This window comes from Bombina bombina, chromosome 3 (assembly GCF_027579735.1).
Source record: "Bombina bombina isolate aBomBom1 chromosome 3, aBomBom1.pri, whole genome shotgun sequence".
Lineage (NCBI taxonomy): Eukaryota > Metazoa > Chordata > Amphibia > Anura > Bombinatoridae > Bombina > Bombina bombina.
In genome coordinates, this window is record NC_069501.1 from 650,155,601 (window position 1) to 650,172,432 (window position 16,832).

General features: G+C 38.2%; 1 protein-coding gene across 1 annotated transcript in view; it reads left to right on the top strand.

Moving 5' to 3' along the window:
• Window positions 1-327: 327 nt before the first annotated feature.
• LOC128652467 (multidrug and toxin extrusion protein 1-like) overlaps window positions 328-16,832 on the top strand; it is a 150,653-nt gene continuing 134,148 nt past the window's right edge. The window contains exons 1-2 of the mRNA XM_053705405.1: window positions 328-495; window positions 8,488-8,589. Of these exons, the coding sequence (XP_053561380.1) occupies window positions 328-495; window positions 8,488-8,589 (270 nt within the window). The remainder of the gene's footprint in view (window positions 496-8,487; window positions 8,590-16,832) is intronic.

The following is a 16,832-nucleotide window of genomic DNA, read 5'->3' on the forward strand; positions in this document are numbered from 1 at the left end:
TGTATATCCCATATGTCACTAGCTCATGGACTGTTGCCAATATGAAAGAAATTAATTTATCCGGTAAGTTCTTATATAAATTATGTTTTTAGCGCAGAAAACAAAACTAAAATGTTTTTAAAAATCATTTTAATCTTGTTTAGTTATACAAGATTACTAGGGACAGGCAATATGAAAGTTAGCCAACTGTTAATGTAGGATGGCACAAAGCGTTGGCTGCTGTCGTTTGTTGTTTTTAATGGATGATTTATACTTTGTTAAAAAATACCCATCCCTTGACGTTAGTGTCATTTTCTTATGCATAATGCCTGGTTATTACATTTACAAATGGAGCACGATTCTAGCTTGAACAGTGCTCAATCAAATGAAAATCGACTTACATTTGTATTGTTACTACAGAACAACTATAACAATTTCTTGCAAAGACTAAACCACTTTATCCCAGTTAACTTTACAGAAGAAGTGAAAGCTCTGTGCAGATTAGCAGGGCCATTGGTAAGTATTTATTACTGCTTTGCTGTGGATATATTGTTTATTTCATGTTGTAAAGAAGTTATGTATTAAAAATATGATATTAATTAAATATAATACTGCATGGCAAACAAAAAGCAACATCATTGTATTGACAGCAACTAGGAAATGTTTTACCAATAGTATGAGCAGATGTAGATAGAATATATTGTTACACATTATTAATAATAGTGAATTTCTGTCACAAAGCATATTATGTGCCTATTGAGTAAGAATTATTTGTAATGCATGCTCTCAGTATCAGGCATTTTAACAGGGGATACAACCATCTTTGGCAGAAGATTAAAATACTCTAACACCCATCTTAAGTGAAACAAAACATGAAAAGTAAGCTGATGACTCCATTATTACCATAACTGTTTTATTATTTAAGCTAATTAGGAGTCACCATGGTAACATTTCTGTCAGAGTGATACTCAGCAGTGTACAATAATAAATACAGACTATCCATTCTTAATGCAGTATGTTTCTACCTGAAATACCTACATGGAGTAATAGTCCAGTTGCAGCAACTGATACTTGCATGTGTTCTGTAACTTTCCTGTGCCTGCCTGTTACTGGACTGTTGCAGAGAACTTGAGAATCTTAAATCTCTCATTCATTACATAAGTGTATCTACAAAGAAAAACATATCAAAAGTATGAAAAATGCAAAATATAAAGTTATACAACAAAATTGTACAGACTACACTTGTATGTTATTAACAAAAGAATATAAGGAATTATAATAAAATAAAATAGACTTAAAGGGACAGTCAAGTCCAAAATAAACTTTCATGATTCAAATAGGGCATGTAATTTTAAACAACTTTCCAATTTACTTTTATCACCAATTTTGCTTTGTTCTCTTAGTATTCTTAGTTGAAAGCTAAACCTAGGTAAGCTCATATGCTAATATCTTAGACCTTTAAGGGCGCCTCTAATCTGAATGCATTTTGACACTTTTTCACCATTGGAGGGCATTAGTTCATGTGTGTCATATAGATAACATTGAGCTCACGCACGTCAAGTTACCTAGGAGTCAGCACTGATTGGATAAAATGCAAGTCTTTCAAAAGAACTGAAATAAGGGGGCAGTTTGCAGAGGCATAGATATAAGGTAATTACAGAGTTAAAAAATGTATTATTATAACTGTGTTGGTTCTACAAAACTGGGGAATGGGTAATAAAGGGATCTCTTTAAACAACAAAAAATCTGGTGTTGACTGTGTCTTTAAACTATTGCTGTTTTACAGTATACTACTGACTTTAATTAAGATTATGTGCATATATAGGTATAAATCTTTAAACAGGTCTATAAATCCCCATAAACAACAATAGAACTCTTGCTACTTAATCCAGTTTTTAACCCTGATTATTACTGTATATAGATGATTTACAACAGCTGCTCAAAGCCATTTTAATCATAGATGAATGTTCTTAGTCATCTTAGTCATCTGATAAATTAACGGTTAGCATTTACAGTAATAGATAATGCAGTGATGACACCTTTAGTAATCATTTACTAGTAAACGCAACTGACTGTAACACTCTGTAGAATAGCTAGTAACTAACTGAATAATAAGAATCTGATGCATTGTGTGATTATGCTCACCAGTGAATCTCACATCATTTTTCTTTGGGACATGTGGTGTAAGTTGGAAATGTATGCGACATTTTATTTTTTTTTTTTCTACATGCCTGTGACACTCTTCATTATCATAATACAATCATATAAATGGGTTGCCGAGAGGATACTATAAAGAAAGTGTCACTAAAATCCTTTCACAAATAATATAAAGAGACTATCTATGATCAAGGAATAAACCAACATTAAAACTGACTCTTCTGCCTTCCTCTCTGTCCTAATTCTGTCTGAGGGTCATTGAAGTAAACTAAATTAGTTAATCAATGGGCAAAACAATACTAGGTGCTCCAAATAATATAGCTTAGTGAGTAATGCTTTAGTATCAGGGCATATTTTGTCTAGTTCTGTCCGCATTAATAATTCTTGGTTTTCTTATGTGGGTGAGTGGCCACTCTGTGTGTTCCTGACCTCTGGTTTTTAGAAATATATGAGGCTAAAATAGTTGGGAGTGAGAGTTTTGGGAATACCAGACATTCTTGTGCCTAGGGCAAGATAAATGCTAAATAATTGAGAACCTTAAAGGGACAGTTCACCCAAAAACTTTCTCCCCTTTAAATTATTCCCAATGATCCTTTTTACCTGCTAGAGTGTATTAAATTGGTTACAAGTAGCTCCTTTACTGATATTTCAGCATTTGAAATAGCTAATTTAGCTTGTGGTTTCCGAACCTATACTGAAAGTTTTGATTCTGGCGTATACGCTACTGACAAGCCTAAGTAAACACAGCCAGCAGAAGAGATTACAGTCCCAGTGGGATACAGGATAGTTAAGTAATAAAATGATACTTTTCGATTGTTCTCTGTATGTTTTGAGCTTTGGTGTTCCAGACAAATATAAGATAAGGAAGCAAGTCTGTGTACATGAAAGTGATAACATAATGAGATCTGATATTAACTGAAGCTCAACCCATTGTAATAGGCTGTGGTTTCAAAGCACAAAACTACTACTACTTCAGATACACAAATAAACCCGAAAATGCAATTTCTCAAATATTTTATACTCTGCAGTTGGTATAACAAGTCATTTAAAATACATTTATGGAAAAACAATTTTACAGTGTACTGTCCCTTTAAAGAGGCATGAGCATAGTATTTTAAAAATTGCTTAGTTCTCATGGTATTTTTTTTTTTATTGAAAAGGATACCTAGGTAAGGAGTGTGCATGTGTTTAGACCACTATATGGAAGCAAATACTGAAAGGATCTAGCGTTTTGTAAATAGATAACATTGTTAACAGTATTTTTTTCAAAACTGCAGCAGTATTGTGCTCCAGACGCGTCCACAGTCTTTAGTCTACAGTGGATGGCAAGTGAATAATTTAAATTTGATAAAAGAAGTAAATTGGAAACTTTTTTAAAAAAATTGAATGCTCTGTCTGCATCATAAAAAAACAGGTTTTAACCCTTTGAGTGCTAATGACGGCTCTGAGCCGTCACAGAGTTTCTCACTCTGGTGCTAATGACGGCTCAGAGCTGTCCCTAGCACTCTCCCAACTTGAGGAAGATCTGGGGGCTCCCACCCGCTCCTACCCCGGCAATCGGGCCTGCTAGTGACAGGCATCGCCGGGGCTTCACGTGATGCTCAGTGACATCACGCGCAATAACGTGATGACGTCACTGCGCAACTTTATTTATACTTAACAATGTTAAGTATAGGAGTAGGGGCATGCTGCTTAGAAGCCTGTATCTCAGGCATCTAAGCAGCTACAGATCCCCAAGACCCACTGTTGGAAAGGTAATCACCTAACCTTTCCAACAGTGTAAGTTGTGGGGGTCTGGGGAAAAAAAAGTTAAAAAAAAAAAAATTTTCAAAAAAAAAACCTTAAAAAATCTTAGCACCCAGGTGGGAAACTGTTTAGCAGTCAAAGGGTTAATATTGGCTTATTTTTAAACGATTAAGAGTTAGCTAATATATCAATAAGTGCTATGACCAATATATGATAGGGCAAATATACAGATGAAAAGAATTCTGAATTATTCTTTCTTTAGCCCTCCAAACAATTTTGAGAACTATAATCTTAGACTACTCCTTTAACATATACAGTATGTTGTGGCTTTTCTCTCTAACAGATTGTTATCTTAAAAGGATAGGAAAGTAAAAATAAACTTGCATGATTTTAAGTTGTGAAAGAAAATGTTGGGGTTTCCTGTCCCTTTAATACTGTGTTGAGATTCCTTTTGCTTAAATGGATACTAAACCCATTTTTTTTTTCTTTAGTGATTCAGATAGAGCATGCAATTTTAAGCAACTTTCTGATTTACTCCTATTATCAATTTTCTTTGTTCTCTTTATTTTAAAAGCAGTAATGTAAAGCTTAGGAGCCAGACCATGTTTTTTGTTTAAAACCTGGGTTATGCTTGCTTATTGGTGGCTAAATATAGCCACCAATAAGCAAGCGATATCCAGGGTGCTGAACCTAAAATGTGCCGGCTGCTAAGCTTTACATTCCTGCTTTTTAAATAAAGATAGCAAGAGAATGAAGACAAATTGAAAATAGGAGTAAATTGGAAAATTGCATGTTCTGTCTGAATCATGAAAGAAAATAGTTGGGTTTAGTGTCCCTTTAAGTATGGGCATGATACTCTTCTTGCTGCTCTTTCAGTTTCACATCTTGCAATATATGTGGCTAGTATATAGGGTTGCCACCTCAGCCATGTTTTCCTGGACACTTATGAGTTACACATGCTGCAGGGTGTGCAGAGGGGAACATGAATTGCACCCAAGGATTGCACAGGAATAGTGATCCTGGACAGCACTATTCATATTCCTCCCTGCATACCCTGCAGCATGTGTAACTCATAAGTGTCCAGAAAAACATGGCCGAGGTGACAACCCTACTCATATAATAATGAGAAGTCACAGTACTGGCTCTAGTTATGAGGTAGTGTTTTAAAATGGATGAATATATATTTAACCCCCTTAAGAAGCAGGGGTAACAATTTTGTGATTACTTTACACAACACAATTGTGACAAAAATATACACAACAAAAAAATTGCAAATAATCCTTTACAGCAAATGTGATAGGAAAATTAATAAATACTTACATTTTCAATTGGAATTTAATGTCAAAAGGTTTCCAGCAGGTTAGCACATTTTTTATGCATAAGACATACATTTATTTGAACCGACTAACTTTGAGATAACATTTCAAAAAAAGAAATCATAGAGGAAGCCAAGGGACAATGGCAGTAAATTTCAGCAATATGAGACATCTGGGTAAATATCTTGTGTAATACATAGTAAAATATTAAGAAGGCAAATAGCAGGAGTATTTATTTGATAGGGCTACAAAGTATAAGTACCAATTAACAGAAAGTTTTATACTAAAACAATTTTAGTGTGACATTTCAGGACTCCACATTCTTTACAACAAATTAATGTGCAAATAAAACACTTCAGCTCATTTTTTTTTACAATAAATTATTGGTTTTACAATAAAAAGTTAAACTATGACAATGAATGTTAAAATAAATGTGCTACAAGTGTTATGAACCTACTGATCATTGGGGTTAAGTATTCAATAATGATTTTAATTAATTAGGCAATCAGTTAAATACAATGAATATAACTTTGGTTAATGTGATGTAGATAAACACAGGTGTAGTGAAAGTGAAATGGTTGTATTAGTTTAATATTTTGAATAATGGAGTTGTCAATTGGAATTTGTTTTAATATAAGTATGGGTGTATTAGAAATGCTCATTATCATATTTTATTAGATGTACTTACCTGATAATGGGGAATTTGACAATGAAGAGTTATTGGACTTATTAGGGTGGGATGATACCGCACTGGATATTTATTTAGGTGATGGTATCTTATGATCCGCAGTCAAACAAGTTTTTTGTCGGTCAAACAACTAGAGACATCCACACCTGTTTGAATGTGCTGAAGCCCTGATTGACTGAATAGCCTTGTTTTAATTGGTTATACAATAGTTTTATTGTTTATAACTTTTAAAGTATAATACATTATTTGTGGAAGAAGAGATCCTGTTTTGCTATTGGGGTTCTTTATAAAGCCTGTAAAATCCAGAGCTGATTGAGATTTGGTAAGTGTGAGTACCATTTTTATTTTGCTGCAGCATAATACATTTAAAACAAAATAACACCATAGGAAGGTGTGCTTCTTTTCTGTACTTGAGGATAACCAGTGGAGACCTGTGTATAAAAAAGTGGACATTAAATTCCATTTGAAAATGTAAGTATTCATTTCTTTTCATATCACATTTGGTGTAAAAGATTATTTATACATTTTTTTGTTTTAATTGTGAGTTAAAGAGATACTAAAACCAACTGTTTTGATTCAGAGAGAGCATGCAGTTTTAGTCAACTTTCTAATTTACTCCTATTAACAATTTTTCTTCATTCTCTTGCTATCTTTATTTGAAAAAAATGGAATCTAAACGTAGGAGCCGGCCCATTTTTTGTTCAGAACCCTGGGTAGTACTTGCTGATTGGTGGTTACATTTAGCAACCAATCAGCAAGCGCTGCCCATGTGCTGAACCAAAAATGGGCTGGCTCCTAAGCTTAGATTCATGCTTTCCAAATAAAGATAGCAAGAGGACGAAAACAAATTGACAATAGGAGTAAATTAGAAAGAAAACATTTGGGTTTAGTATCACTTTAAGGAATGTCTTTATCAATTCAGAGCCATTTCAACATTTTGCCTGTTAGGAATAGGAATCCTATTTAACCCTTTGATCATATATAACACATCTTTAGCTTCATGATTCTGAGAAAATTTTATTTTAAACTTGTTAGGATAGGTTAAAGTATCCGTAGCACTTCCACTACACCTTTTTATCTACAAAAAATGAACCAATTTTATATTCATTCTATTTAACTGATTGGCTGATTAATTAAAGTCATTATTGAATAATTAATCACATTAATCACTATGTTCATGAAGCTGGTAGCACATATATTTTAACATTTATTGTCATGGTATAACTTTTTATTATAGAACTAATCATTTATTGTAAAAATTTGAGCTGAAGTGTATTCTTATTTGCACTTTAGTTTGTTGTAAAGAAGGAGGTTTGGACTCCTGAAACAATAAAACTGTTTCAGTATAAACTTTATGTTAATTGGCTACTTATACTTTAAAACCTTATCAATGAAATGCTCCTTCAGATCACCCTTATTATATTGCTATGTATTACACAAGATATATAGCCAGATATCTCATATTTACCTTTGACTTCCTCTATAATTGCTTGTTATCTTAAAGTTAGTGAGTTCAAAGAAACATATGTCTTATGCATAAAGATTGTGTACAAAAAGAGACGCAATCTGCCATGAATAAACAACAGTTCAGTGATTTGTTCTATGGCCCGGTTACCAACCAGGAGTAGCTTCTTTTAGCCCAACTAAGCTGTTGACAAAGTATATCACTCTGATCCCACCTAACAAGGTCAGTCCAGCCATAAAATACCAGGCAAGTCTCCCCCTGAACAAGGGAAATGGCAACCGCAGATGATTGTTTCAGCCTCCTTTGGGCCTCGTCAGTGAGTTGCAGCCATATTTCTCTAAGCACATTGGGCAAGGAGTCCACATTTGGTTCCCCTATCAACCCTAGGGAGACTTTCCCCAGGGTCATAATACAAATACATACAGAAATAGAAGCAATCTGCCAGAAATGAACAACTCAGTGGCTTGTTCTATGGAGTAGCTTCTTCTATCCCAATTATACTATTCACAGAAAAGAGCTTTCCTAAAGTATATCAGTCTGTTCTCACCTAACAAGGTCAGTCCTGCCCCGAAATACCAGGCAATTCTACTCTGAATAAGGGAAATGGTAACCCATCCACATCTCCATTTGATTTATATCTCTGAAATATTAGTGCATTCAATGTGTGGAACAAGGAGGTGCTGAAAAACCCCCAAAATAATTTTGAGTTTGCATAAAAGGAGAAATCTAAAGAAAAAAGGAAAAAATGTGCTGGCACAAGTCTCCTCTAGGGAGCGCTCTTCAAAAACTAAACATAAAATAAAACTTAACAATCAAATAAACAATAGTCTGCAAACATGATATATTCTCAAAAAATAAAAGTCCATAGATACTCCTGTGGGAGAACAGGCAGAAATCTGTCTTGTTTATCTTTCAGCAAGGCGTTATCATCTTACAACACATATGCTGTGCTCCAAAAACTCTAAATTTAAAAATAAAGATTTTTTTAAACAATATTTCTGTACTTTTTTTAGCTACAGAGATTGACAGTAAGTGTACAGTGTAGAGAGACTTATGGAAATAAAATTTGTTTTTAGAAAATAATACAGAAACAATAACTCTTTATACTTTGTTTTTATGTTTTCCTCTTGGTGCAGATTTGCTCACAGCTATTATGTTTCATGATCAACATTGTCAGCACCATATTTTGTGGACACCTGGGTAAACTGGAACTAGATGCTGTGACTCTTGCCAATGCGGTAAGCATGAAGTCATTTTGTCATATTAACTCTGTTTTTTTCTTTATAGATATTGCATTTTGCTTTTAGAGCAATTTAATATACCATGGTAATAATAAATCAAAGGACTGAATATTATTTGAATTCAAAATTATTAGATTTTCAATACTAGTGTATTTTTCTCTGGTGAAGTGCAGAACTATCTGCTAGCATAAAACACATCAGATTCGTTGTCATGCACCCTAGTGCCCCACATTTTAGTGGCAATATTAAAAGTTATGTTGTATGCTTAATAAAGAAGTTTTGTTTTTGTTTTATAATTTTTCCTGAAGTTTCCTTCTTTTGTATTTTTGTATATATTATAGGGATACAATCAGGTGGATTAAAACTGCTAAGTACTATTTATCATATTTTACAATTTCGATATTTAAAGTTTATACAATCAGAGATGAAGTTCAATTTTCTGCTTTTTGTGATACTAATGTTTGGATCTCACAGAATCTGTTATTAAAAATTGTATTTCATGGGGGGGGGTGGAGCTTACAGCTGTTGCGGAAGGTCATGTTTTGGAGGAGCTCCTGATTCTCACTAGGTTTTGCAGAGTATTTTATTTGTCAAAATTGTTTTTTAACAACAGAGTTTTGCCCTACATGCTCTTGGGAGACCCTGGGAGAGTTTGTGATCATATCTCACGAAGATGATACTTCCTATGCTCTTCAGCTAAGCAACGTGGAGACCGACCTCTGTTTATCTACGCTGCTGGGGCTGCTGCATATTCCCCCCCAGGATTCGAGGGATCCTGAGTTGCAAGTAGTGAAAAGTGCTACTCAACTATACTATAGCTATCTTGCTACGACCCGCATGTGCCTTCATAACAACTTTCACCTGCTTAAGCTACTGTTGACAACACTCAAAATGGCATCTGCTCACGGCGATCTGCTGTCTACAATACTTTTGATCCTGGAAGACCGCTTAATGACATTAGAATGGCACCTGCTCCAAGCGCTGAAGACTGACAGTGCTACTACCCAACCTGAAAATTATACGACACAGCCAGGGGATAAACATAATCAGCTACTAGAGTTTTCACAGACAAAATGCACCCTAACCTCTATGGCAGCCTTGCCAGGTCTACCTGATACTAGTGAGGTCACTAACCCACAACGGAAGGCTAGGATGGCTGATCTAAATGTTATACAACAGTGCGGTCCATCTGTTCATACTGAGGGAGCGATGTTTCTTACCCTAGCAAAAAATGTAGCAGTTGTGACAGGTAATGCTCCTGTGCTACAACCCTTAACTCTGCCTAAGGACCAAGCTATCTCAGCAGGCTGTCATGGCTCTGTTAGAGATCTGCCCTCAAGACATCGGATTTATTTAACAGCAAGGGCAGAGCATTGGTACACTCTCAGAGACATTAAAGCAGGTATCGGCTGATCAGATCCTATGATGAATACAATTAGCGGGACTGTCTTCCTGCATGTTCATTCCTACTATCAAAACTCTTTTCCCGGGAGTTAGATTTACATCTAGAAATACATCCATTTATCTACTAGAACTATCTACGGTGATCTAGGAACCTGGGGTCACTAAGTATATATATATCAGATATGTGGTTTGAGTTCGGGTTAACATGGCTGCTGACACAGGTTTATTTGCAGTATATAACTGTAAACCACATCACCAATTACATGCTTGCAATCTCTCCCATTAGAGACCCTGACAATCCATGGTTTGTACATGAACGTTTAGCCCGCACAGGGTAATAATATTTTTATATTATTTTTTTAGTATGTAGGTGAATACAGCTATGTTCTCTGGTTGCCATATATTTTAGAACCTTATACTGTGTCTAAATAGCAGACCTATGTGACATTTGGACTTATTTCCCACAACTGTATCTGTATGTTAGTTAATATTGTTTGCTGAAATTTATGAAAAATACATTCCTTCCATGTTGATACTTCGTGTAATATTGCTATAGGTTATACTGGAGTGTGTATAAACGCTTATCCTGTATAGTATATCAGCATTTTCATTCTCTAGGGTACCAGTGTACATTTTGAATAGACATTAATTGTTCCAGGCTTAGTCAGGTTGACGATCTCATTTACTAGTTTTTATGTGTTCTCTTTTTGTCTCCTACATGCCTATTTATCTGCAATATGGGTGTTATATGTTCTAGAATTTGCTCTGGGTTTATATTACAGTCCTGAGGGACATTGTGTTTGAATTGCAATACCTATACCTATGTATGTTCGCAGGGCCGGCTCAACCATGGGACCAAGTGGGTCCTATGGCCCAGGCGGCACTCGGCAGGGGGGCGGCACTTTTGTGAGATCCAGACAGACTGCTCCTAAACTCTGTATCCTCTTAAAGGACCAGTCAACACATTAGATTTGCATAATCAACAAATGCAAGATAACAAGACAATGCAATAGCACTTAGTCTGAGCTTCAAATGAGTAGTAGATTTTTTTATAACAAATTTCAAAGTTATGTATATTTCCACTCCCCTTGTACCATGTGATAGCAATCAGCCAATCACAAATGCATATACATATGGTCTGTGAATTCTTGCACATGCTCAGTAGGATCTGGTTACTCAAAAACTGTAAATATAAAAGACTGTGCACATTTTTTTTAATGGAAGTAAATTGGAAAATTGTTTAAAATTACATGCTGTATCTGAATCATGAAAATTTAATTTAACCTGAGTGTCCCTTTAAGGAGGAAGCACTTGCAACTTGACACAGCTGGGGGCAGCAGCATGACAGCGCCTCCAGATTGGTGACTGACCGCATCATCACTCTATACCATTCCTCCAAACATCCTCCTAATTCAATTGCCAGCCCACTTTGCAGTCACTGTCTGTCTATAACATCTACACTCCTACAGCACTGTGAACTTGTGAAGTTAAAAAGCAACGGTTCTAACAGCGATTATTAGGCATAGAGCACAGGTAACTCACTGTATCGTTGCAATAGATATTATAGGGGTTAAAATAGAGCGGGTGGTGTCTGAACCCCACCCTCCATTGTCAGAAGCATTACTTGCAGAAAGAGCATAGTGAAAGAAAAACAGTTTATTTCTTGCCTGGGGAGCCTGATAGCTATGTGCACGTAGAAATCTGAGGGGATAAGGTGTCCCTGAGAGGCTGCTGCAGTGCACTACACTTCGTCTGAAGCAGCCCAGGTCACTAATTAGTTAAAACTGTGTAGCTGAGATTCTTTTCTCCCTACTACAGCTGCACAACTTGATTTATGTGCGATCATCTGTTACAGAGGGAAGAGTACGGGTGTGTGCCTGGGAGAGAAGGGTGAGCCTGCTTCTGTGTATGTTTTCACAGCCTGTCAGAAAGTAAAATATGCTTTAGCGACTCTGGACCTTGCACTGACTGTGTCAGGAGGTCAGATTTACACAGGTTGGGCTGTATATGACACTTTACTAGAGAGGGGGCACATCAAACAGTCCATCTGCTTTAGCTTCTATTATAACTCTCTTGCCCTGTCACAGATGTGGATTTAACACTCTGTAGTAATCATTGTGCCATAAACTGCATAGCAGCAAATAAAGGCTCTGCAGTTGTTTTTTTATTTGTGCTTTTAGTAACATTATTTACTATGTATATAAATATATATATAACAGAATTTATGCTTACCTGATAAATTTATTTCTCTTACGGTGTGTCCGGTCCACGGCTTCATCCTTACTTGTGGGAATATTCTCTTCCCTAACAGGAAATGGCAAAGAGGCACACAGCAAAAGCTGTCCATATAGCCCCTCCTCTGGCTCCGCCCCCCAGTCATTCGACCGACGGTTAGGAGAAAAAGGAGAAACCATAGGGTGCCGTGGTGACTGTAGTGTATAGAGATAAAAATTTTAAAACTGACAAAAAGCCAGGGCGGGTCGTGGACCGGACACACCGTAGGAGAAATAAATTTATCAGGTAAGCATAAATTCTGTTTTCTCCTACATTGGTGTGTCCGGTCCACGGCTTCATCCTTACTTGTGGGAACCAATACCAAAGCTTTAGGACACGGATGAAGGGAGGGAACAAGTCAGGTAACCTAAACAGAAGGCACCACGGCTTGCAAAACCTTTCTCCCAAAAACAGCCTCCGAAGAAGCATAAGTATCGAATTTGTAAAATTTGGCAAAAGTGTGCAGGGAAGACCAAGTCGCTGCCTTAAAGATCTGATCAACAGAAGCCTCGTTCTTGAAGGCCCATGTGGAAGCCACAGCCCTAGTAGAGTGAGCTGTAATTCGTTCAGGAGGCTGCCGTCCGGCAGTCTCATAAGCCAATCGGATGATGCTTTTCAGCCAAAAGGAAAGAGAGGTCGCAGTAGCTTTCTGCCCTCTCCTCTTACCAGAATAAACGACAAACAAGGATGATGTCTGTCTAAAATCCTTTGTTGCCTCTAAATAGAATTTGAAAGCACGGACCACATCTAGGTTGTGTAACAAACGTTCCTTCTTTGAAACTGGATTCGGACACAGAGACGGAACGACTATTTCCTGGTTAATATTCCTGAAGAAAACCAGGCTTGGTTCGTAAAACTACCTTATCTGAATGGAACACCAGATAGGGTGAAGTACACTGCAAAGCAGATAATTCAGAAACTCTTCTAGCAGAAGAAATAGCAACCAAAAACAGAACTTTCCAAGATAGTAACTTAATATCTATGGAATGTAAGGGTTCAAACGGAACCCCTTGAAGAACTGAAAGAACTAAATTTAGACTCCATGGAGGAGTCATAGGTCTGTAGACAGGCTTGATTCTGACTAACGCCTGTACAAACGCCTGTACATCTGGCACAGCTGCCAGTCGTTTATGCAACAAAACAGAAAGAGCAGATATCTGTCCTTTTAAGGAACTAGCTGACAAACCTTTATCCAAACCCTCTTGGAGAAAGGAAAGTATCCTAGGAATTTTAATTTTACTCCAAGAGAATCCCTTGGATTCGCACCAACGATATATTTTTGCAATATCTTATGGTAAATTTTCCTAGTCACCGGTTTTCTGGCTTGAACCAGAGTATCTATAACCGAATCTGAAAACCCACGCTTAGATAGAATCAAGCGTTCAATTTCCAAGCAGTCAGTTGCAGAGAGACTAGATTTGGATGTTTGAATGGACCTTGGCCATGCAGGAGCTATTAGAATAACCGAGGCCTTCTCCTGCTTGATCCTGGCTACAAGCCTGGGAAGGAGAGGGAACGGAGGAAACACATAAGCCAGATTGAACGACCAGGGCGCCACCAATGCATCTACTAGTGTCGCCTTGGGATCCCTGGATCTGGACCCGTAGCGAGGAACCTTGGAGTTCTGACGGGACGCCATCAGATCCATATCTGGAGTGCCCCATAGTTGGGTTAACTGGGCAAAAACCTCCGGGTGAAGTTCCCACTCCCCCGGATGGAAAGTCTGACGACTCAGATAATCCGCCTCTCAGTTGTCTACTCCTGGGATGTGAATTGCAGATAGATGGCAGGAGCGATCCTCCGCCCATTTGATGATCTTGGATACCTCTCTCATCGCCAAGGAACTCTTTGTTCCCCCCTGATGATTGATGTACACTACAGTCGTCATGTTGTCCGACTGAAATCTTATAAACCTGGCCTTCGCTAGTTGAGGCCAAGCCAGGAGCGCATTGAATATCGCTCTTAGTTCCAGAATGTTTATCGGGAGAAGAGACTCTTCCCGAGACCATAGACCCTGAGCTTTCAGAGTCCCAGACCGCGCCCTAGCCCAAGAGGCTGGCGTCAGTCATGACAATGACCCACTCTGGTCTGCGGAAACTCATTCCCTGAGACAGGTGATCTTGAGTCAACCACCAGAGGAGTGAGTCTCTGGTTACCTGGTCTACTTGAATTTGGGGAGACAAGTCTGCATAATCCCCATTCCACTGTTTGAGCATGCACAGCTGCAATTGTCTTAAATGAATTCGAGCAAAAGGAACCACATCCATTGCTGCAACCATTAGTCCTATAACTTCCATGCACTGAGCTATGGAAGGCTGAGGAATAGAATGAAGAACTCGACAAGCTTTTAGAAGTTTTAACTTTCTGACCTCTGTCAGAAAAATCTTCATTTCCACAGAATCTATTATTGTTCCCAGAAAGGGAACCCTTGTGGACGGGGACAGGGAACTTTTTTCTATGTTCACCTTTCACCCGTGAGATCTTAGAAAGGCTAAAACAATGTCTGCATGAGCCCTCGCTTTGGAAAGGGACGACGCTTGGATTAGAATGTCGTCTAGGTAAGGTGCTACAGCAATGCCCCTCGGCCTTAGAACCGCTAGAAGGGACCCTAGTACCTTTGTGAAAATTCTGGGAGCAGTGGCTAAGCCGAATGGAAGAGCCACGAACTGGTAATGTTTGTCCAGAAAGGCGAACCTTAGGAACTGATGGTGATCTTTGTGGATAGGAATATGCAGGTACGCATCCTTTAAGTCCACGGTAGTCATATATTGACCCTCCTGGATTGTTGGTAAGATCGTCCGAATGGTTTCCATTTTGAATGATGGAACTCTGAGGAATTTGTTTAGTATTTTTAAATCCAGAATTGGCCTGAAAGTGCCCTCTTTTTTGGGAACTAGAAACAGGTTTGAGTAAAAACCCAGACCTTGTTCCGCTGATGGAACTGGGTGTATCACTCCCATCTTTAATAGGTCTCCTACGCAATGTAAGAATGTCTGTCTCTTTATCTGGTCTGAAGATAAGCGAGACATGTGGAACCTTCCCCTTGGAGGGAGTTCCTTGAACTCTAGAAGATACCCCTGAGAGACAATTTCTAGTGCCCAGGGATCCGGAACATCTCTTGCCCAAGCCTGAGCAAAGAGAGAAAGTCTGCCCCCTACTAGATCCGGTCCCGGATCGGGGGCTATCCTTTCATGCTGTCTTGGTAGCAGCAGCAAGCTTCTTGGCCTGTTTACCCTTGTTCCAGCCTTGCAATGGTTTCCATGCTGGTTTAGGCTGGGAAGCGTTACCCTCTTGTCTAGAGGCTGCAGAGTTAGAAGCCGGTCTGTTCCTGAAATTGCGAAAGGAACGAAAATTAGACTTATTCTTAGCCTTGAAAGGCCTATCCTGTGGGAGGGCATGGCCCTTTCCCCCAGTGATGTCAGAAATAATCTCCTTCAATTCTGGCCCGAAAAAGGTCTTACCTTTGAAAGGAATATTAAGTAATTTTGTTTTGGACGACACATCCGCCGACCAAGATTTTAGCCAAAGCGCCCTGCGCGCCACTATTGCCGCTAATTTTGCTAATTGAAAAGCGGCATCCAAAATAAAGGAATTAGCCAACTTTAGTGCGTGAATTCTGTCCATGACTTCATCATATGGAGTCTCCTTTTGGAGCGAACTTTCTAGTTCCTCGAACCAAAAAGACGCCGCCGAGGTGACAGGAATAATGCACGAAATTGGTTGAAGAAGGAAACCTTGCTGAACAAAAATCTTTTCAAGCAATCCTTCCAATTTTTTATCCATAGGATCTCTGAAAGCGCAACTGTCCTCAATAGGAATAGTTGTGCGCTTTGCTAACGTTGAAACTGCCCCCTCTACCTTAGGGACCGTCTGCCATGCGTCCCTTCTGGGGTCAATAATGGGGAACATTTTCTTAAATATAGGAGGTGGAACAAAAAGGTATACCTGGCTTTTCCCACTCCTTATTCACTATGTCCGCTACCCTGTTTTTCCTGAATCAGAAATTTCTCCCTCGGACAGACCCTCCATCACTGCCAAATCAGATTGATGTGAGGGTATAACAGATAAATTATCGTCAGCGCCTGTTTGCTCATCCTCTGTATTTAAAACTGAGCAATCATGCTTTCTGGGAAATGCTGGCAGTTTGGATAAAAGATTTGCTATAGAATTATCCATTACTGCTGTTAATTACTGCATAGTAACAAGCATTGGTGCGCTAGATGTACTAGGTATCGCCTGCCCGGGCAAAACTGGTGTTGACACAGAAGGAGAGGATGATGAACTATCCCCACTACCTTCATTTGAAGAATCATCTTGGGCAACCTTATTAAATGTGACACTACTGTCCTTACTTTGTTTGGACGCCATTGCACAATTTGCACATACATTTAAAGGGGGAACCACCTTGGCCTCCATACACACAGAACATATGCTATCTGAAGGTACAGACATGTTAGGCAGATTTAGGCAGGCTATTAATGCAATAAAAACAATTTTATACAAAACCGTTACTGTCTCTTTAAATAATAAAAAGAACACACTTTATTTCTGAATGTTCAAAA